Source organism: Castanea sativa, chromosome 5 (assembly GCF_040712315.1).
Source record: "Castanea sativa cultivar Marrone di Chiusa Pesio chromosome 5, ASM4071231v1".
NCBI classification, from domain to species: Eukaryota; Viridiplantae; Streptophyta; class Magnoliopsida; order Fagales; family Fagaceae; genus Castanea; species Castanea sativa.
Window position 1 is genome coordinate 16,242,723 of NC_134017.1, and position 22,681 is coordinate 16,265,403.

The window sequence follows — 22,681 nt, forward strand, 5'->3', positions numbered from 1 at the left end:
ATTTAAAATTGTAAGAACTAAAAGCTTTCACTAGGTGGGCTTGACAGTTGGCAGATATACAGTATATTCTGCTATCTTTATCATGTTTTTTCTTAGACGGTCATGATTTTAAAACGTGATCAATGAACCCAAAAACATAAAAAAATTACCTTCCGGACTTTTGACCTGTACCATTGAAATTCCAAAGGCTGCATGAGGTTGAGCCCACCCAGGTACCAATCGACCAATAATGATTGATTAAACCCATTTACTTCAGTGCAAAGCAACCCCAAATATCAATGCACCCACTCCTCATTCTTCAGTGCATATTCAAAAGTTTATCACCAAAAAAAAAAAAAACCATCCTCTTTCACTCACACACCTCCGTTTATATATCCCCCTCCCCCTCACTCTCATAACCAAATCAATTCTCTTCTCTCTCTCTCTCTCTCTCTCTCTCTCTCTCTCTCTCAACATTTAAAAAAAAAAAAAAACCTCACTCTTCAATCAAAAAAATAGATTGAAAGAAATGGAACCTAATGTACCAGTAATAGCTGCCAAGAGAATATGGAGCATAGCACGTGTAGCTTTTTTCATGCTGAGAAAAGGCCTATCAAAGCGAAAGCTAATGCTAAACCTCAACATGATGATGAAACGTAGCAAGATCGCCGGAAAAGCCATTAGCAACCTCATGTTCCACCACCGCCACCACCACCCCAACCGCCACGTGTCCTTCTCTGCCCCACGAAAGTTCAGCTGCAGCAACACCCCCAACTACACCTTCCACATCAACAATAAACGCCGTCTTCACCACCCCCACAACAACCACCACAGCTACTTCTTCACATGTGCTCACGCGCCGGCTACTCTAGATGATGATGTGGCCACGGTAAATGCGGTGAAGGCCATGGTGTTAGAGATGCTGAACAATGAAGCGGTGGTGGAAGCATCCCCGGCGCTTCCGGGCTTCGGACGAAGCCCCATGGTGAGACAGTTGAGGATTACAGACTCTCCCTTTCCTTTGAGGGATATTGATGAGGACTCCAATGTGGACAAAGCTGCCGAGGAATTTATACAGAGGTTTTACAAGGAGTTGAGGCAGCAAAACTGAAGATAGGAAGGTGTTTACGGCTAAGTTATTAAATGTCCTGCTGATTAATTAGGATGAAAAATGAGAGACCCATAAGTGGGAAAACAAAGTGAAGGATGACTATACCTCCGCTAGAGTGAATTCAGAGAGTTTGGCCCAGGCCCCTCCGTTGTTGAGAGATTGTAAATGAAATGCCACTGTTAGTGGTTTTTGCTTTGGTTTTGTCATATGTGTATTTTTATTGCTGCTGGGGTCTGGATTTCTGTGGAATACTATATTATGGGCCGATTTGTTTGTAGCCTAATGAATATGAGGGAGGCAGTGCAAGACTTAAAGCTAGATCATAAGCCCAAGTTGATGTATTGTGATTTGACCCAATTACTAATTCCATTCATTGGAAGCGAGGCCATTGGAATTATAATGGGCAGAAGAGACTTATTCTTGTTGTATTAATTTGAAGACTAATTTGTAAGTGAAGTGGCCCTTTTTGTTGACAAAAAAAACTTGAGAATCTTCACCTTCATTTTTAGGCAAATGAATTAATGTTTAGGTAGTCATCAGTTGATGCATCATTAGAGGAGCTTTGAACTAATTTTCCATTCCATTGCTTATGAGCTTCTATGATGTCTTTTACCCAATGGATATTAGGCTGGCAAATGAGACCTTGAATCCTTTCGGGGTGAAGTAGGGAGTGATTGTACCCATCAGTTGCTAAAAATGTTGTTCTTCCATTCTAGATCTGATAAAGGGTAAAGTTTTGATTCAATGATTTTGTGCACTAGACAATATACAGGAGCAACACAGCTTTTATAGGACATGTATCATGTTCATGTTACATCTTGTGCTCTAAAGTACTAAACACAATCCAAACCCTCTTATAAGAGCCCCCACACATTAAAATTTTGTTTAAGCATATTGCGACAATATAAAGGATGACCAATAGATTTATTTTTGCATCTCTGAATGTTGATGTTCTAAGTCCTGTTGTAATACATATACCAAATTTTATTTTCAAAAAAATGCTCTGAAATTGAACCGTGAGAACGGTCCATAGTTTTCAAATCCGAGCGGTTGAACCGCGGTTTAAACGGTTTCATTTTTTTTTCTTCATAGAACAATTTCCAAGGTTAAAAGAACCATATTAGTGAGAGATTCTTGGTTAGCCGAGTTGAACCGTACGGTCTAGTCTGAGTCTGAAAACCATGATGACAGTAGAGGTATGGTTCTAAATTTTGAAATTTATAAAAAGAAAAAAGTTTAAAATATCCCAAATATTAAGGTCGTAAATTGCAATTTAATCTTCAGATTAAAATTCTTTTTTATTTGAAGGATTAATAAATACAATATTTTTTTATGGTTTATTATTTTCTATTAGCTTTATAAAAAAAATGTAAAAATACCAAAAATACATTTGACAGTTGTTTAAGCTAATTTTGCTAATCTATATAATAACTAATAGTCGAAATGTTTGATTTTTTGTTGACCTCGACTTTTTGTTGACCTCTCCTTATTGTGCCACGTGGCTACATAAATTTCTGCTACCTCTGTATCTAAAAACACATAAAAATGTATCTGTTCATTTGGTTGTCTAAGCAAACCGTTTGAGTACAATTTTTACTACTGTTGGTGTTCAGTTGCACCATTCCACTAGGTAGTTACCAATTTTTCACCGTTCCAGAGAAGTTATTTATTCATTCTTCCTCCTCTTTTTCTTGTACCTTCTCTCCCTCTCTATATGCCTTATTTTCTATTTCCTGTGACAACCTTGAAACAAATCCCACAACAAGTTTAGACTGTTAAGTCATATTTGCAATAAGAATTTTTTAGGAACTAATTCCTTTTCTTTACGGATTTGCAATATGAATTACTCAAGGGGCAAGCAATTCCTTCTCTTATTATGACAAGAAAAGTCCACAATAACTTCTAGGGTCATATTCTGTTCTTTTACGTTAAACCTTCGGTCTCTCCCTTCTATTCCTAAATTTGCAACCCCTTTCTTCCCTACATCACTATCACAACCATCACATTAGACCTTAAACGGCAAGACTGCAACCTCTGTCTTCCTTATATTCCTTATGACTCTTAAAGATTACAAACCTCTCCAATACTTCAACTATTTAGTCAAAACCCTCTCTAATCTGTGATATTATAATGTAATCTCAAGTATTTGTTCTGCTATGACCCAATTACAAAGACAATGGCGTGAACACTGCTTATCTATGTAAGGATGTCACTTTTTCTTTGATTTTTTTAGGTATTTTCTAATAGTTTTTACCGTGATAAAAAAAGATTTAATTTTGATCAAAACTATTGAGGCAAAGTAAAAAACTTTGAAACAAACAGAATTTCTATTGCTTTATTTATTTTTTTGGGTAGGTAGAGGAATTCTGATGATGGGCTTTGTTGGTGATAGAAATAGATATTTGAATAACCATTTTGAACAATTCAGAAACTACAAGATGGGATTCGTCTAATTTCCTGCAACGCTGAGTACGAGTCCTCCAACGAATAGCGGTTGCACAACAAATTCAAGGTTTTCTTTCCTCTTCATATTATAAATTTATGTTCCTGTTAATTGTTTGATTAAATTTGCTGGATATGATATAGTGTAATTTGAAAAAGCTGGCCCCCTTTTTTTCCACCATTGTTTTTTGAAGACATTTAATTGCTTTTGGAAAGCAAATGGATTTCGCATTTTAGCGAGATATTGCACGGTCAACCCAAACTAAATGGTACAGTAAAATTTGAAACCAGTTCAATTTTCGTTATAGATCATTTTGAAGTTTTTTCTTCACTTTTGTCAATGTTCGATTGTAGTTCGGCATTTTTTTTGGGTGTATTCATGAAGTAAAATATTCTTTTCATTCCCATTTAGAACATGCACACCACATGTTTGACAAAAAGTCTCACTCAAAATTGAAACTTACCAAATAACACCATTTGAAATCCCAACCAATGTAGCGGTAACTTGCACCCAAATTGTTTTGAGGGCTATGAATGAATTGTAAACAACTTGCTCAACTTTTTTCAAGCAGAATGTTGTAGTTGTAGCTGATTTTGTGGGGTCGAGGTGGAAGATGTTCTTCCTGCCATCTGGGGTGTTCCAAAATTCAGTCAGTCTGGTAGCATGACATGATGGAATGCGTGTTCAATAGCTAGCCTTCTTTCACTGATCTCATGCACTGGGCTTGGGATAGGGACCAAAAAACATGCAAACTCACTACCATGCTATCACGGGCACTCTGGCAACGAAGGAACAAGATTCGGCCTATATTATATTGCAGTGAGTTCCATTAAATCCTAAAATTGCATACTTGAACTTGTGATGAAGAATTTTATGATATAGTTGAGAAGAGCATCACTTTTTGATTTGTCTGTGTAGAATTTTTCTTATGCACAAATAATTGTAAGATGGATTTGTATTTGTTTAAGGGAGTAGCCAGCTTTTGCTAACCAAAGGAATAGAATCATAAAATTTGTTGTTATGTATATTCTAATTATGCTTAAGAAATAAAAGCACAGAAGGATGGGTTGTTATATATGTATATTCTAATTATGCCTTTCGTTCTAATATATAATGTTTATTCTAATTATGCTTTTGTTCACCCCATAATTGTCTGTATACTCATACCTCTCTATTTTATAATTCTGCAGTTCATAGCTTTATTTTTATTTGTTGGGTTCTAAGTTGGAAGACCAATTTTACTGTCAATTTTGATTGTGTTTGTGGTTTTGGATCCGTGAGATTAAATTATGACACAACGAAATGAAGTAATTTCAAGGCTTGCCACACAGTCACCACCAATATATATGGGTACCTTCTTTTCTCATTCTTACTCTCATTGGAAGACTAGCAATTTAGTTTTTTATTTTTCGTTGGATTTTCAGTTTTGACAGATATATATATCATTTTCTCAATCCAAAAAAAATTCTTACTCAAATGGAAATTCCTCCTTCCATATGGATGAATGGAAGGTACTCCTAGCATTCAAAACTAATTGTCTATTGCAAGTTATGCTATGACTACATTTGACCTTAGGCAAAACTTTTTTGACATTGGATCCCAGGGCAGGGATGTGATGCCCATGTTGTTGAAAGTACATAACCAAAAAAAAAAAATATATATATATATATATATATATATATATATATATATATATTGAAGCGGATGCTAAAGACATAAATTGAGAAGTTGTTGTTGCTTCCAAGGCAATTGATGAAGGACCATAGCCAAAGATGACCATTTATGTAATCATTCCTTATTATACTTCTTATTTGTCAGTTTTAATTTGATGTAGAAAGAAAACGATATTGTCTAAAAATTTTAAGATTAATTTTATTTTTTAATTCTAATAAATATCCAAGAAAGACAAATGGCGTTTTTGCATTTTGCTAATTTGATTGAACAACCAATGATGAACTTGCTGCACTTGAGACTTGGGATGTTATATGGGATAATATGTTGGTATATCCATTGATATAGTTCATTTGTTGCTTTATAAATTTTGAGTGTTCCCTACACTTTATCTATTTTTGTGAGATTTCTATATAAGAACTTTTAGGGCGGGTGGATAAGGTCCATGGTCTCACCAAATATATTTTCTTTATTAGTAAGCAGTTAATTCAAGTATTTGCAAGCATAAGATTGAGAGAAACAACAAGTTTGCTTTGTTAGTAGTAGTAATCTCTTATGTATATTTTCTTTTCCTTTTTTCCAAGTGATCATAACTTTAAGCAAAATGAAATTTTAAATAGTTTTTATCAAACTTCCTTGTGCATTGCACGGGTTAACAACTAGTAATAATTAATAGTCGAAACGTTTAACTTTTTGTTAACCACTTCTTATTGTGCCACATGGCTACACAAATTTATGCCACGTATACATTTAAAAATACCGAATAATTATGTCTTTTCAATATGTCTATTCACGACTACACCTATTCTGAACTGGTGTCAATGTTCTTATAAAAAGGCATCCCTCATTTCATTTTAAAAAGTTAGTTTTTTCATTTATTCATAAGAATCTTTAGAGAGAGACACACACACACAATTCTATTCGTTGTGCTTAGAGATTATAGTGCTTCTTCTACATGTTGTTGATCATTGTATCTTGGTCGGTTTTATATCAAACATTTTGTATTCGTTTAGTTTGTAAGTTTTATTTTATTTCTCTTATACATTCACACACAGATTTGTACATATATTGTATATTGATCTTATTCACAAAATTATAAAAGTAAATTATTTGTGTAATAATATCTAACAATCTTAAGACAAATTTTCCTCAATTTATTTTTGTGATTTCCGTGGAAAGTTTCTATGTGTGCACTAAATAAGTTTTGAGAAGTTATTTTGTGATTGAATTGGGATAATTATATAAGTTCTACTAATGGTGATTGCGATTTGCATAAATAAAATCGTGTTTACACACTACAAAAAATCTTGGTTTAGGCGGCGTTTTTTTTAGCGACGTTTTTAAATTCGCTGCTATAAGCGGTATACTGTGACGTTTTTGAAAAACGCCGCTAAAGAGTGAGTGTTTAGCGACGTTTTCAAAAAAACATCGCTATAACTCAAAACAATAGTGATGTTTTTTAAAACGCCACAATAAGGATAGTTTTAGTAGCATTTTTCTGGTTTATAGCGACGTTTTAAGAAAACGTCGCTGTAGGTATTAAAGAACCGCACAAACTTTGCCAGCAAAAGAAAAAAAACTCTTGCCCCCATTTTTGACTTTTCCACACAAACTTTTGCCCCCCTTTTTTGACTTTTCCACACAAACTCATTCATTTCCCACACTTTTTTCCCCCCTTTTTTTTTAACTTTGTTTTTCTTTCTTTTCTTTTGTTCACCGTGTCCCACACTCCCACTTCCCTTCTTTTGTTTTTCTTTCTTTTTCTTTTGTTCACTTCGTGCCCCACACTCTCACTTCTCTTAGTTCTATAGTCTCTCCTCTCCCATTCCAAAGCAGCCACACCTCTTCTCCCTCAAGCCGCCACACATCTTCTCTCCTCCCTTGCCACCCCTAGCCACTACTGTAGCAACTCCAAGCCACCGCTGACCCACCATTTCTTTAAAGTGTAAGTCTTTGTTTTTGGCTTATGAGTTTGCTTTGATCTGGTTTTTCTTTGATGGTCATGGAGCTTTTGTGCTAATTTTTGCTCTTTTTCTGTTTTGGTTGGAAAGTTTTTGTTGTTCAAGTTTCTTTAGAGTGTAAATCCTTGTTTTTGACTTATGGGTTTGCTTTGATTTGGCTTTTCTTTAATGGGTCATGGAATTTTTGTGCTAATTTGTGCTTTTTTTTGTTTTCGTTGGAAATTGGTACATAAAGCTTTTATTCAAATTTGGCTTTTTGAGCAAAAGGACCTGAGGATCAAGGGCCAAATGATTGTAAGTTTATGTACAAGTTTGTAAATCTTGTATTTCTTTTATTTCTACTATTAATTTTTCTATAGTTGGTAGATTTCAATTTTTTTTTTTTTTTTTGTTATTGGTTTTGTGGTTTAGCTAGCTTGAAATTAATTTTTAAAAAGAACCCACTGCCCACTAATGTCTACAAGGAGATTCTTCCATTAGATGAGGATTTTTGACAAACAAAAAAAACAAGAAGCAAGAGGACAAATGCTTTTGTGATGTCTGTAAACTATTAGTGTTATTATTTGCGGCGTTTTAAAAATGTCGCTAAATCTATTTTCCAATATTATATACGAAAATGTTATATTATTTAGTGACGTTTTAGAAAACGTCACTAAAAGTTTTTGTACGCCACTAAAGAGTCACATATAGTGACGTTTTGCAAAACGTCGCAATAGAGCTATAGTGACTGCTCTATAGCAACGTTTTTGAACGTCGCAAAAAAAAACGTCGCTGTAGACCATTTGTGTCTATAGTGACGTTTTTTGGGGTTTTAGTGACGTTTTACAAACGTCGCCTAAACCCAGATTTCTTGTAGTGACACGTAAAGGGAGTTTTGTTTTCAACCTTAATTTTTTCTTTTCTAAACTAACTGCCCACACCGTTTGGATTTGGAATAAACTATATATTTATATATAGCAATAACTTATTACACTATTTGATAAACTTTTTGAAAGATTTCGTTAATGTTCGGTTATTATCAATGGCCCACTAAATTGACATTTTATATAACTGTTGTAATTGTATGATATATATAACAATCATTGTTATAATATATTACCTGAATTTGGTTGATTCTTTATTAGTTGTCATGGTATAATATATTTAAATACTTTTGGATTGTTTTGATTCTTAGGGAAGAGAATTAGGAATCGAAGAAGAATAGGATTCATAAGGTGTGTAAAGAAATTGTTTAATATTATTGTTGCTGCCATTGGTGTGGCTTGATTCCTAGACCATTTCATTATTTAACAAAAAAAAAAAAAACGACTTACAAATAGCAATTTTGAAAAAAATTCACATGTTTTGTGTGTTTCTAAGAAAGATTGAAGATAAAAAGTTAAGAAAAAGTAACCAAATAAAGAAATAGTTCAGTATTACTGCTGCCACCATTGGTGTGGCTTGATTCATGGACGTTTTCACTATTTAACAAAGAAAATTGACTTACAAATAGAAGTTTTGAAGAAGACCCATAGGTCTCTTGTGTTTCTATGAAATATGAAGGAGAATAAATTGAAAAGAAGTTACAAAATGAATATGAACCGCTATTTATTCCCAAAATATTATAACCCTCAACATCCATATTTTCATTCAATAGCCACATTTTCGGTCAATTGACATATTCTCATTTAATAGACACATTTTTTGCCAATAAGCACCTTTAATATATATCAAATATGAAGAATTATGACTTTTCAATAGCTACCATAGTTTTGAAACTCGGACCGGACCGTACGGTCCAACCAGAAAAACCGCAAACCCCTCCGTTTTGCGGTTTTTTTAGCATCAAGAACCGCTCTATAGAAAAAAGCAAAGACCCGTGCGAACCGTGGTCAAACCGTTCGGTTCTAAGAACCGTGACCGGTTTTTGAGGTTCGTACGGTTTCTTTTTGTTCCAGCTTTTCCGGTGAGTTTTGGGCCAATAAATCGGTATGAAGTTATGATCAAATCTAGAAGAAATGAAAGAACACGAAGAAGAACAAAGATTGAAAGGAGATCTGATAATTTCAGGTCTTGAACAAAGGGATTTGTAAGGGAAAAAAAAAGAACAAGAAAAGAAGAAGACAAGTTCCTCAAAAAAAAAAAAACACACACACACACACACAACGAAGCAGGGTCTGCGTCTAGTTGAAGCAGCAGTCAGCAGGTTGCCAACGCCGATCATGCCTTTGTCTCCTGCTGCTACTACTTCTTCTTCTTTCTTCTTTTTTTTTCTTCTCTTTCTTTTTTCCGTTAATGGAGCTCTGTAATTGCCTCTTTTTTTGCTGAACTATGTTTCTCTTTCTTTCTCTAGATTTTTGTTACCTTTTGAATTCCTTAAGTCCCTCAAGTGGCTAACATTGGGAATGAACGCTCTGTTTGTTTCAATAATGATGTTTTCTAGAAAATGAGTCATTTTTTAAAAATTATTTTTTATAAAACTATCTCATTTTCCAATGTTTGGTAGCAACTTTAAATAAGTTGAAAAACAACCTCCTAACTTCCCTTATTTAGCTTGCTGTGAGATAGAATTGTTTTCCAAAAAAAATTAATGGAAAACAATCTCTAAAAATAAGGCATACTTTTTATATTGACCAAAGATAGTTTTCCTTTGACTCATATTTTTTTATGCTACCAAACATTAGAAAATAAGAAAAACTGTCTTTATACAAAGTTTTTCATTGAAACAAACGGAGCGGAAGAAAGGTATTAATTTTTTAATAAAAGCAAACAAATTTCAGCCCTTAGATTTACATCCCCCTTTCAATTTTCAGCTGCCCAACGTGATCTGACTTGACATGCATTGATAGATGCATTGGTAGGTGCATTAAATAAATTAAGTATTTCCAAGAAAAGAAATTCTATAAACACAAATTATTTTATAAAATTTTTACAAATTATTGATGTGGCAAATTCTTACTAGTTCTAATATGAATTTATCATTAATATTACATTTTTACTTGCAATAACTATTTAGAAAATACTAAAGTCACATCAACAGTCTATAAAAATGTTGTAAAATAATTTGTATATATAGCATTACTTTTTTAAGAGTAATGTTGTATAACAATATTTTACACAATTTTTTGCTATAATTTGACATATGGCAAAGTGTGAGTAATGAAAAAAAAAATTATAGGTCTACATCTCTACTATTCATATCTCGTCACGTGACAAATTGTGTCAAAATTTGAATAAAATGTTATAGTACTATTATTGCTCTAATTATTATTATTACAAGTTTAACTAATCAATATATAAATAAATAAATAGATATTGTATTTAAATTTGCTTAGGATTTGATATTTCTTATTTGTCTTGTAAAAATTATGGTATGAAATTATATATTTGAAATATAGATATTTATATTTAATTGGATTATTTTAGTTAAATTTTCTATTTATACTAATTTAATATATTTATTTATATTTAAATAATTATTAAATTAATTATGACGTTATCACGGTTCGACCTTGGTTCGACCTTAAAAATCTTGAACCTCTTTCTTTTACGGTTCATTGAACGGTCCAGGTCTGAAAACCTTGATAGGCACCTTTTGATATATTCAATTTGAATAGTTATGACCTTTCAATAGGCACATTTTAGTGTGTGTGTGTGTGTCTATATATATATATATATATATATATATAATTATGTCTCTTATTCATTCCTACAAAAAGCTAATAAATAAAAATTACTTCTTTTTTTCCCTTGAAACTCATCCAGTAGTTATTTCCATGCATCGCACAGGCTAGTGACTAATTTTTAAAATTTTAATTTTAGCTTGTCATTGTAATATTTTTTAGGCCAATCTTTGAATTTTCATGAGTGCGATTGACCTATGGATTTTTAAAAAGAGCAATATTAATCATTTTGCTAACTATTGTTAGTCTCCCTACCTATGTGGCTAACAAAGCAGTGATATAGCTTTTTTTTACATAACATGATAACAATTTAAATATTAAATAAATCCAATTTAGTATTGTCAGATCAAAAACATCATGACCCAATAAAGACTCAAACCCAAATCCATTAGAAATGGGTCTTCCTTAGTTCAAAGCCGAATTAATTTAATCTAAGCCCTAAATTGAAACAAGGACTTACAATTCTATTCCTTTCAAAGCTGCTAAAACCATGTATTATTAGGCATTGATAAATGTTATAGTGGAGTGAAGGGTTGGCTACAAAGCCCTAAGTTGTGAAAACTAAGATCTACTATTTTGTAAAAATTGAAAGGTGGTATCCATGACTGTTGCAAGAAATATAGAGAGGAGTGGAAGAAAACAAGTTATACAATCTTATGAGATAGCAGCTCTAATAGTAGGACTAAAACGATTATAGTGTTTTCCAGTTACACGCCCAAAGAGGACATTATTTTTTAAGTTGGTTGACGTATCAAGTCATGAAAACGATGGTGCGTGTTCTTCTAAAAGTTGGAGTGGAAAATGTTGTTGAAAGATGGACTTGTTTCAATTTAAGGCGTAGATTGAATTTATTTGGTTTTGAATTGAGAAAGACCCATTTTTAACTAGTTTGGATTTGAAATTTTGTTAAGTCATAGGTTTTTGTTGTGGCAATACCAATGTGGAGTTTTTTATTTTTTTAATACAATGTGGAGTTTTTAATATTAAAAAAATCATGTCACCTATGCAATATCATCGTTGCTATGAACCAAAAAATTCCTCTCCCCCATTCGGTTGAAAAGTTGAAGGTTGGCTGCTAGTGGGTGACTCTTTGTTGGTCATTTCTACACTGCAAGATAGCAAACCCTCATTTACCTTGTATGGTCACACTGTTGAAGAGACTAAATTACTAGCGAGTTCTTTACAATGGTTCAATTTTAGGCATGTTAAAAGGAAGGGCAATTGTTTAGCCCATACCCTTGATAGAAGAGCAATTTCATCTATAGGTTTAGATGTTTGGGCAGCAAAGCTACTGTCTAATTTTGAGACTGTATTTCAATTTTTTTTTTTTTTTTTGAGCGGACATAAATGCATAATATTAAGAAAAACTAACAATGTCAGCTTGGGCAAAAGAAAGAAAAGGCAGTGGAACATCCTCCATCTACACAACAATGTCTAAAATACATAAAGCATGTCTAGCTAAATTATGAGCAACCTTATTATCTTCTCTCTTAACATAAGAGTAATGCAATTGATGGAAAACACCTAGCCCCAAATTTGATATCATCCATAAGCAAACCATCCGAGGATAAGAACAAACTATCATTAACTAAAGCCGACATGAGTACCTGGCAATCACCCTCTAAAATGGCCTGAGTGAAGCCTAAGTCTGAGGCAAACCGAAGTGTTGCTGACGTTGCCAATGCCTTAATCTCCAAAGGACCGTGAATCTAAGGAAGCTGCTTTGATAGTGAAGCCATTACCGAACCATAATTGTCACGTATCATCACCCCAATGCCCGATTTATGCTCCTTACTAAAAACGGCACCGTAAAAATTAATTTTAACCAAGCCTAGTGAAGGAGGTTGCCATTGAGATCGAACAACTATAGGGTGAGGCCGTGGGAGAGGTTGTACAACAAGAAATTCTTCAAGATGCTCTTTCTCCAAAAAAGCTATCAAATGGGAGCTACAGTTCAGTTGATTTAAATGAACTTGGTTTCGTTAAGTCCACACGGACCATGCTGTGATAGAGAATAACTCCACATTCTGTTGATGATTAATGAGTTTTGATGCTCATTTTGGGAAGCCCAGTAGAAAGAAGAAGCCAAGCAACATGGGTAGAAAATAGTTAGTAATTGGATAGAAAAACCATTAAGCCCAAGCAGTAGGAATAATGGATCATAGGTCCATAAAACAAACAAATGGACTTTGAGGAAGCAAACAGGCCTAAAAGAGCCCGGAGAGAGAGAAGTAGCAAATTCATGGGCAGTGTGTGATGTAGAAAAGTGAGAATGGGTCACAGCAGGCCCAAAGTAATGCAAGTAAAGAAAGTAAGGGGTTGATGGAAAGTCCATAAGCCCCAAGGATGAAAGATAGAGTAATTGGGCTAGGGAAGCCCAAGGGGTTAGTAAAAGCCCATGGAGAACACAGAATTAGAAAGAGCCAAGGATGCTCAAGTAAATGGGCCAAGGATGCCTAAAAGGAAATAAATGGGACACAGGAGCCCACAAGTAATGCAGTAAAAGGCTTAATAATCATATTGAGTCATTAAAAGAAGGGTAAGCTGCTGACCCAAAGAGGCCCAGCAGGTTTGGGTCAAATAGCATCACAACAGGAATAGCAGAGTGATGCAGTAGGAAATGATAGCAAGACTGCAGGAAAGAGCAAAAGAGTGGCCTGAGGGAAGAAAAGCCCACAATCAAGCAAAACTCAGCCCCTAAAAGGAGCAAGCCAATAAAGTATGAGAAATCAGAAAACAGCTCACGCCATAAGAAGTCAAGGTTGGACAGTAGAATGTGCAGACGAGCCTCTAAACTGCGGCGAACACATGAACAGCAGGCAAGTTTTGGATGAACATAGAAGTGAATCACGCGCAAAGCCTAGACACCACTAGCATGTACCCTGCCAATACAAGAAGTGGTGGGTCATAAGCTAGAGGTAAGAGGGCATGGTCTGGCGATGGGGAGATGGGAAAACTTATTCTGCGGTTCTTGCTCAGGCTCTTTTGGGGGAAATGTCCAGCTGGGATAACATACCATCCAAAAGAAGTAAGGATGAGTTGAAACCATTATATGCATACCATGAGGGATGGAGAGAAAGAGCACCCACACCGTGGCAGGTAATAATGTCACGACAAGCAAACAAACAAAATAATCCTCTTTGTCTAGTGATGTGGAGTGGCACAACCAGCATAGGTAAGTAGAGCTGGCTAGACAACTAACTAAATGGTCGGCAAGGACACCCACACCAGACAAAGGTGGTTAAAAGTTAAAATGGTAAAAGTCAGCCACGGTAGGCATTATATAAGGGACCTTTGCCGTGCACATAAAAAGGGAGGAGAATCACGAGCATAGTAATAGTAACCTCTAGGAAAGAATCAAAAGCAAAGAAGCAAGCACTGAAAAAGAAAACAAAAAGGAAAGAAGAATTAGAAAGAAAAGAAAAATAGAGAGCATAGAATGACAGACATGCACCAAATAGGTTGATCCCCTCTCTCCCTCTAAGACCCTGTTCTCTACTAAAGGAAAAAAGGCTTCTTCTAGGCATAGACCTTTTAGCCCTGTTCCCTCAAAGCAATTAATTTTTTTTTTTCAAGGGAGATTATTTGCATTGAGGAAATGGTTCCCTTCTTGATTCCAGCCCTGTGTTGTAGTTTGGCATGGTAGACTGATATTCTCCTCTTTGATTCAATAAATCTATTACTATTCTTCCCCCACTTTCCAGTTGTTATATGTATGAGGTGTCTTTTATTACCCCTTTTATTTATTCTGTTTAAATAGTGAACGCATTTCCTTTGTTATCTTTATTATATCTGTCTACCAAAACTTCCCATAACAGTTCCGCCTGCTGTGGGCATGCGATTAAAGCTTTGAAAATGGGGCATATTTTGTGCACAAGCCGGACCAAGATGGGTTGCAATTAGATTGGTCTCAACTTTCAAATCCAGAACATTCGGGCCCAATTCAGGAGGAGGCAGCTCAGCTCAACATTACAAGAAAGGCCCACCACAATGAGCTGTGACAGTAATTCTTTAAAATCCATAAAAAAATTATTCCATCGACACAACCACAAATCTTCATTTAATTTTCCCAAACAACATCGAGCTCCTGACAAGTCCAAAAGGCATGCAAGGCAAATTCCGGAACTTGTTTGCAACAATCACAGAGGGGGCATTCAATAATTGTTCGACGCACTAGGTTCTGTTTTGTTAGAAAAGAATTTCGGCAAGCCCTCCACATGAGATTCTTCACTTTGTTTAGTACGTGTAAAGACTAAATTCCTCTCCATAAATCTTTATTATTGTCAATAGGTATGCCATTAAGCTCGAAAGCAGCTTCATCCTTCAAAAACCTATAACCTGATTTACACATATACTCCCCTCTCGATGTGAAAGGCCAAAAAAGAGAATCCACCGCCTCAACTTGTGACAAAGGAATCTGTTTGATGAGCTCAGCTTCCTTCGGAGTAATAATCTCATCAATAAGGCCATGATCCCACTGCCGATTAGAAGTGTCAATTAACATATCAACCTTAGCATCAGCCAATGACTCAATCAAAGTGGACCGAACCTAAGGAGTGTGCCTTCGAGGTAGCCAAAAATCTTGCCATATACTAATTGACTTGTCATTCCCAATCCACCATCTACAACCCTTTAAAAGGGCATCCCTGCCATATAAAATACTAGTCCAATCATAAGAACTTGCTATTGAATTTCTAGCCTCCATTGTTGTGCAATTGGGATAGAACCTCGCCATAATGACTTTATAAAACAAAGAATTTGTATTTTGCAAAAGCCGCCACAATTGTTTCGCTAATAAAGAATCATTGAACAAAGCTAAGTCCCTGAAACCCATATTACCCTCCATTATTTCAAAATTTAAATTAATAAAATTTACTTACCTTTTTCTAAAAAAAAAAAAAAAAAAAAAAAAAACTACATAAATATTAAATAAGGAGACTAAAGTCAATTGATAAAATGACCAACAATGTCCATTTAAAACTTTAATAACTAAAAGCTTTCACTAGGTAGGCTTGGCAGTTGGCAGATACACAGTATATTCTACCATCTTTATCATGTTTTTTCTTAGACGGTCATGATTTTAAAACGTGATCAATGAACCCTAAAACAAGAAAATTTCCTTCCGGACTTTTGATCTGTACCACTGAAATTCCAAAGGCAGCATGAGGTTGAGCCCACCCAGGTACCAATAGACCAATAATGATTAATTGAACCCATTTACTTCAGTGGAAAGCAACCCTAAATACCAATGCACCCTCTCCTGTTTCTTTAGTAGTGCATATTCAAAAGTTTATCACCAAAAAAAAATGCATATTCAAAAGAATCAAAACACTATACCCTCCTCTTTCACTCACACACACCTCCGTTTATATATTCCCCTCCTCCCTCACTCTCATAACCAAATCAAATCTCTTCTCTTCTCTCTCTCTCTCTCTCAACATTTAAAAAAAAAAAAAAAAACCTCACTCTTCAATCAAAACAATAGATTGAAAGAAATGGAACCTAATGTACCAGTATTAGCTGCCAAGAGAATATGGAGCATAGTACGTGTAGCTTTTTTCATGCTGAGAAAAGGCCTATCAAAGCGAAAGCTAATGCTAAACCTCAACATGATGATGAAACGTGGCAAGATCGCCAGAAAAGCCATTAGCAACCTCATGTTCCACCACCACCATCACACTGAAAGCCACGTGTCCTTCTCTACCCCACGAGAGTACGAGTTCAGCTGCAGCAACACCCCCAACTACGCCTTCCACATCAACAATAAACGCCGTCACCACCACCACCACAGCCACTTCTTCGCGCGTGCTCACGCGCCGGCTACTCTTGATGATGATGTGGCCACGGTTAATGCGGTGAAGGCCATGGTGTTAGAGATGCTGAACAATGAAGCATCCCCTGCGCTTCCGGGCTTTGGACGAAGCCCCATGGTGAGACAGTTGAGGATTACAGACTCTCCCTTTCCTTTGAGGGATATTGATGAGGACTCCCAAGTGGACAAAGCCGCCGAGGAGTTTATACAGAGGTTTTACAAAGAGTTGAGGCAGCAAAATTGAAGCTAGAAAGGTGTTTAGTGTTTACGGCTAAGTTGTTAAAGGGCATATTTGGTGCATGTGTTCAAACACATATTTTCAGTTTTTAAATAATATTACACGTATTTTTATACACTTTTTCATCTATAAGTATTTTCAAAAAAAATTAAAAATAATTATTTAAAAACACATATCAAACCTGCCCTAAATATCCTGCAGATTAATTAAGATGAAAAATGACAGCCCCATAAGTGGTAAAACAAATAGAAGGATGACTATACCTCAGCTAGAGTGAACTCAGAGAGAGAATCTTCCAAATCTTTTGGCCCAGGCCCCTCCATTCTTGAGAGATTGTAAAGCAATAGCAATAGCACTGAGTAAATTATAAATGAAATGCCGCTGTTAGTGGTTTTTGCTTTGGTTTTGTCATTTGTGTATTTTTATTGCTGCTGGGTCTGGATTTCTTTGGAATTCTATGTTATGGGCCGATTTGTTTGTAGCCTAATGAATATATGAGGGAGGCCGTTCAAGACTTAAAGCTAGATAAGCCCAAATTGATGTATTGTGATATGACCCAATTACTAATTCCATTTATTTGAAGCGAGGCCATTGGAATTATAATGGGCAGAAGAGACTTATTCTTATTGTATTAATTTGAAGACTAATTTGTAAGTGAAGTGACCCTTTCTGTTGACAAAAAATAAAAATAAAAACTTGAGAATCTTCACCTTCATTTTTAGGCAAATGAATTAATGTTTAGGAAGTCATCAGTTGATGCTTCATTAAAGAAGCTTTGAACTAATTGTCCATTCCATTGCTTATGTGCTTCTATCTGAATCTATGATGTCTTTTACCCAATGGATACTAGGCTGGAAAATGAGACCTTGGATCCTTTCGGGGTGAAGTTAGGGAGTGATGGTACCCATCAGTTGCTACAAATGTCTGGGGTTTTTCCATTCTAGATCTGATAAAGGGTAAAGTTTTTATCCAATGATTTTTTTTTTCCAAGTTTTACGTGATGTTAGGGATATGGATCTAAATTATAAAAATTTAAAGGAGAAAAATCAAAATATCCCAAATATTGAGGTTACAAATTGCAATTTAATCTTTTGATGAAAAACGCTTTTCTATTTGAAGGATTAATAAACACAATATTTGTTTATATTTTATTATCTTCTATTAGCTTTATAACAAAAATTTAAAAATACCAAAAATACATTTGAAAGTTGTTTAAGCTTCTCGATTTATTGTTTTGTTAATTTTTCTAATTGTAAAAAATTGTAATGTCTTTATTTTTTTTAGCTAGTTATTATATTGTAATAGCTTTTAAGCCAAAGTACATTATTAATCCCTGAAATCTACCAAATGAGCATTTTGGTCTTAGAAGTTTTCAATATGAGTTATTGGTCCATGAAATTTCAAAAAAAAAAAGCCCAATTATTTTGTTAACTGCCCTTAGTCTCCTTACCAATGCGGCTAATGAAGCAATGATGTTATTTTTTTAGGTGACATGACAACATTTTAAATATTAAATCAATCCAATTTAGTATTGCCACATATATAAAAAAATAAATAAAGAAATAAATAAAAAACCCATTGTGCTATAAAGATATATATAAACTTAAATTCATTAGAAATGGGTCTTCCCCAATTCAAACCCAAATTAATAGAATCTTTTCAAACGAAGGCTCACAATTATATTCCTTTTAGTGCTGCTAAATCCATTTATTATAAAAAAAATCCAATTATATCAAAAATGGTAAATACTAAAGTAGAGTGTGGGGTTGGCTACAAATTTAGGCCCTAGTTATGAAAACTAAGATCTACTCTTTTAAAGAAAGTAAAAGGTGATATACATAACTGTTACAAGAAACATAGAGATGAGTGGAAGAAAGAAGGTTGCACAATCTTGTATGATAGCTATTCTGATGGTATGACTAAAACAATAGTATTTTTAGTTACATGCCCAAATTGGACACTATTTTTGAAGTTAATTGAGTTATTAGGTCATGAAGATGATGGTTCTTAATTACTTGTTTGAGTTGCTTAAGCGTGTTCTTGTGTGGAAAATGATGTTTAAGATGAAGAAATTGTGAGACCTCGTTTCAATTTAGGGCTTAGATTAAATTAATTTGGTCTTGAATTGGGAAAGACCCATTTTTAACTGGTTTGGATTTGGGATAGGACACAGGTTTTGTTGTCGCAATGCTAACACAGAGTTTTCTAATATTAAAAATGTTATCATTTCACCTAGAAAATATAATATTATTACTTAGTTAACTACATAAATAAAGAGACCAAAATCAATTAATAAAATGACCAATAGTGCTCATTTAAAACTTTAAGAGCTAAAATGACTCGCTTAGTATCTTTAAATACTAATAGTATATTTTAACATCTTTTTCATGTTCTTCTTTCTACACGATTCCAATTTTAAACGTGATCAATGAACCCAAAAAAAAAAAAAAAATCACATTCCGGACTTTCGATCTGTACCATTGAAATTCCAAAGGCTACATGAGGTTGAGCCCACCCAAGTACCAATCGAACAATAATTATTGATTGAACCCATTTACTACAAAGTTTAAAGCAACCCTAAATATCTATGCGCCCACTGCTCATGCTTTGGTGCATATTCAAAAGTTGATCACCAAAAATAATAAAATAAAATAGTGCATATTCAAAAGAATCAAAAAACTATTACACTCTATACCCTCCTCTTTCACGCTCACACTCAACTCCCTTTAAATACCCCCTCCCCCCCTCACTCTCATAACCAAATCAAATCTCTTCTCTTCTCTCTCTCTCTCTCTCTCTCTCTCTCTCTCTCTCTCTCTCTCTCTCTCTCTCTCTCTCTCCCTCAACATATATAAAAAACAAAAAATAAAAACCTCACTCTCCAATCAAAAAAATAGATTGAAAGAAATGGAAGCTAATGTACCCGTAATAGCTGCCAAGAGAATATGGAGCATAGTACGTGTAGCTTTTTTCATGCTGAGAAAAGGCATATCAAAAAGAAAGCTAATGCTAGACCTCAACATGATGATGAAACGTGGCAAGGTCGCCGGAAAAGCCATTAGCAACCTCATGTTCCACCATCACCCCGACCACCACACATCCTTCTCGGCTCCGAGAGAGTACGAGTTCAGCTGCAGCAACACCCCCAACTACGCCTTCCACGTCAACAATAAACGCCGCAATCACCACCACAACAACCACCACAGCCACTTCTTCACATGTGCTCACGCTCCGGCTACTCTAGATGATGATGTGGCCTCGGTTAAAGCGGTGAAGGCCATGGTGTTAGAGATGCTGAACAATGAAGCGGTGGTGGAAGCCTCCCCGGCGCTTCCGGGCTTCGGACGAAGCCCCATGGTGAGACAGCTGAGGATTACAGACTCTCCCTTTCCTTTAAGGGACATTGATGAAGACTCCCATGTGGACAAAGCTGCCGAGGAGTTTATACAGAAGTTTTACAAGGAGTTGAGGCAGCAAAACTGAAGTACTATATTACAACATAGGTATGTACGTACATACGTACGTACTCTTTGTTGAAAAGGTTTCGGGCAAGAATGTTGAGGCAGCTTTAATATAACTATTATTACGGCTATAAATATATATTTGGCAATTCCTATATATTGCTGTTGATAACAAAATAAAAGGTTAAGTCTTTTATATTTTTATTTTTTTCATGTTCTTAATTTCTAATTATGTTGTTGAATAATCTTGTAAGTTCGTCATGTTGGAACCCCCAAAGAAAAAGGAAAAAAAAAATAGTGGAGGATTGTAAGGAGTGAGTGATGTGCAAATTTCAGGGTATTTCCAAGATTTTTTTTTTTATTTAATGAAATGAAATCCAATAAAGATTTATTCTAGACAAATTGACTTCATGGTACTGAATCAAGAATATGTTTGATATTTATGGATGATATTGTTCCTCAATTTTCTTTTTTTCTTTTTTTATATACGCATCCTTTATTTTAATTTTTTTCACAAATTTTCCAACCATGCATTCTTCTAATTATAAAAAATTGATTGTCAAGGCACAACAAATTGTAGTGATTATTTATTTCCTTCTTTAACTTTCTCAGAGATACAAACAAATTAATTTAAGAATCTAAATATTTTGGTAGAGCTAGATAATTTCTTAGGAGAATTTTCTTTTTTCCTATCATTGTAATAAGGGATATACTCTTTCTTCTTTGTCTTGTTTTGTATTTTTATCATTTTTGTTGATTCCGAATCAAGCCTGCCAACCGAGCATGCTCGAATTTACAGAACCATTTTGATGAAATATCTTTGTACTATGTATATTCATGTGTACATGAGTATCTTATATTATTACTATGATTTTATTTTAAAGTAAGAATCGCTAGCTTTTACAGCCTTAATACCAACTCCTCCACTAACATGTTCTGATGTGATTCCACTATGTTAAAAGTGAGCCCATATAGCTGGCCCCATTCCAAAATATTATTAATCACCTTTTCCAAGTTCTCCTTTTGTTTTTTTTGTTTTCTTTTTCTTTTTAATTTGTTGTCCTTTTATCTTTTGGTTTTCCAAGTTTTATAAGAAAACCCTTTCCTTTCACTTTGATTATTGGTCACTTGGGATTGAATTGGTACTGAAGGGCACCATATGGCTCTGGTGATTAATTTAGGTTTTAAGGAGATTCACAAAATCCAAATTAATCTTATTTATTGGGTTGCATTCTTTGGTAGGAAAACTTTACCAAGGTCTAGTCACAAGTGGCTTTCTAAGCGTGAAGAAGACATCCTAGATTGTAAAAATATTTTTTTAAATATATTCTACACTATGATAATAATGTGCCCTTCTTCTTTTTCTTTTGATAATTTAATAGTTATGACAACAAGAGAAAGATAAAAACTTTATATATAAAGTTTATATATATCATTGAACTACAAATTTTTTGACAAAATATAACTATTTTAAAAAAATAAATAAATAATTTCCTATGGTTTGAGTACAAGTTCTCTCCCTGGGAGAGATGGACAGTATCATCAATTAAACAACAAGACTTGATTATTTTCAAAAAATTGTTTAGGTTCTAAATCTAATTTCTTGTAAATAGAAAAGGTATTCCACAAAAGAACTGGCAGCATCCACAGAATTAAACTTTGCTTGATGATTTTAAAATTACCCTGAAGAAACTAATCCTACTTCTATTTGCATATATAGTACATATAACTGTAAGTTGAAAGTAGTTTGAAATTGATATCTAGTGACTACAGAAAACTTGACCCTGAAAGAAAACAACTTTTTTGTAGTGAGTATGACATATCATATTTACTATATTTATTACATTAGAACCCATTAATCAATATAGCACCATAAAGAAAGTAAGAAAACAGATGGGGTAGAGAAAAAAAAAATAAATAAAGATGATCTGACTGATTCAATACACTGTTTCTGGTGTATTAACATAAATTCTGCTACCAAATAAATAAATAAGAGTTGAAAAGAATAGTTGTAAATCATATTATGTAACGAAAACCACATATATATCAAGGCCTAAAAAGTCTTCTTAGCTTAGTCTTCGACTAATTATATTCGAATTTAAGTCCCAATACATGTTGATGTAAACAATAACATTATTCAAATCCTGCTGAATGATAATTTCTTGCGGGCAAAGATCTGTCTTTTTTATATAAATTAATCGTGGGCAAGATTTACTTGCAACTCGTTTTAACTTTTTTTCATATATAATGAATGGTGGCAGCACATTAAGACACTTAAAAAGCCAAAAGTTTAGGTGGTGTGTTAGGTGAACTGGTGAAGGTGAGAAATTGAGGCAAATTGTG

At 34.3% G+C, this 22,681-nt stretch overlaps 3 protein-coding genes and 1 long non-coding RNA gene across 5 annotated transcripts; all 4 read left to right on the plus strand.

The window, feature by feature from the left end:
• Window positions 1-508: 508 nt before the first annotated feature.
• LOC142634823 (uncharacterized) lies at window positions 509-1,090 on the plus strand. The gene has a single exon (XM_075809075.1). The coding sequence runs from the start codon at window positions 509-511 to the stop codon at window positions 1,088-1,090; it is 582 nt and encodes a 193-aa protein (XP_075665190.1).
• A 1,701-nt stretch (window positions 1,091-2,791) lies between these two features.
• LOC142636748 (uncharacterized) lies at window positions 2,792-4,608 on the plus strand. Of its 2 annotated transcripts, none has more exons than XR_012844379.1 (3): window positions 2,792-3,290; window positions 3,483-3,602; window positions 4,105-4,608. It is a non-coding gene; the product is annotated as an uncharacterized LOC142636748 (long non-coding RNA). The 2 variants fall into 2 exon arrangements; XR_012844380.1 differs by having other exon boundaries at window positions 2,797-3,290; window positions 3,519-3,602.
• Window positions 4,609-16,322: 11,714 nt separating this feature from the next.
• Window positions 16,323-16,883, plus strand: LOC142634824 (uncharacterized). Its single transcript, XM_075809076.1, has one exon. It carries the CDS (start codon window positions 16,323-16,325, stop codon window positions 16,881-16,883), a length of 561 nt encoding a protein of 186 aa, XP_075665191.1.
• Window positions 16,884-19,685: 2,802 nt separating this feature from the next.
• LOC142636648 (uncharacterized) lies at window positions 19,686-20,740 on the plus strand. The gene has a single exon (XM_075810921.1). The coding sequence runs from the start codon at window positions 19,785-19,787 to the stop codon at window positions 20,358-20,360; it is 576 nt and encodes a 191-aa protein (XP_075667036.1). The 5' UTR covers window positions 19,686-19,784; the 3' UTR covers window positions 20,361-20,740.
• The last annotated feature ends 1,941 nt before the right edge of the window (window positions 20,741-22,681 follow it).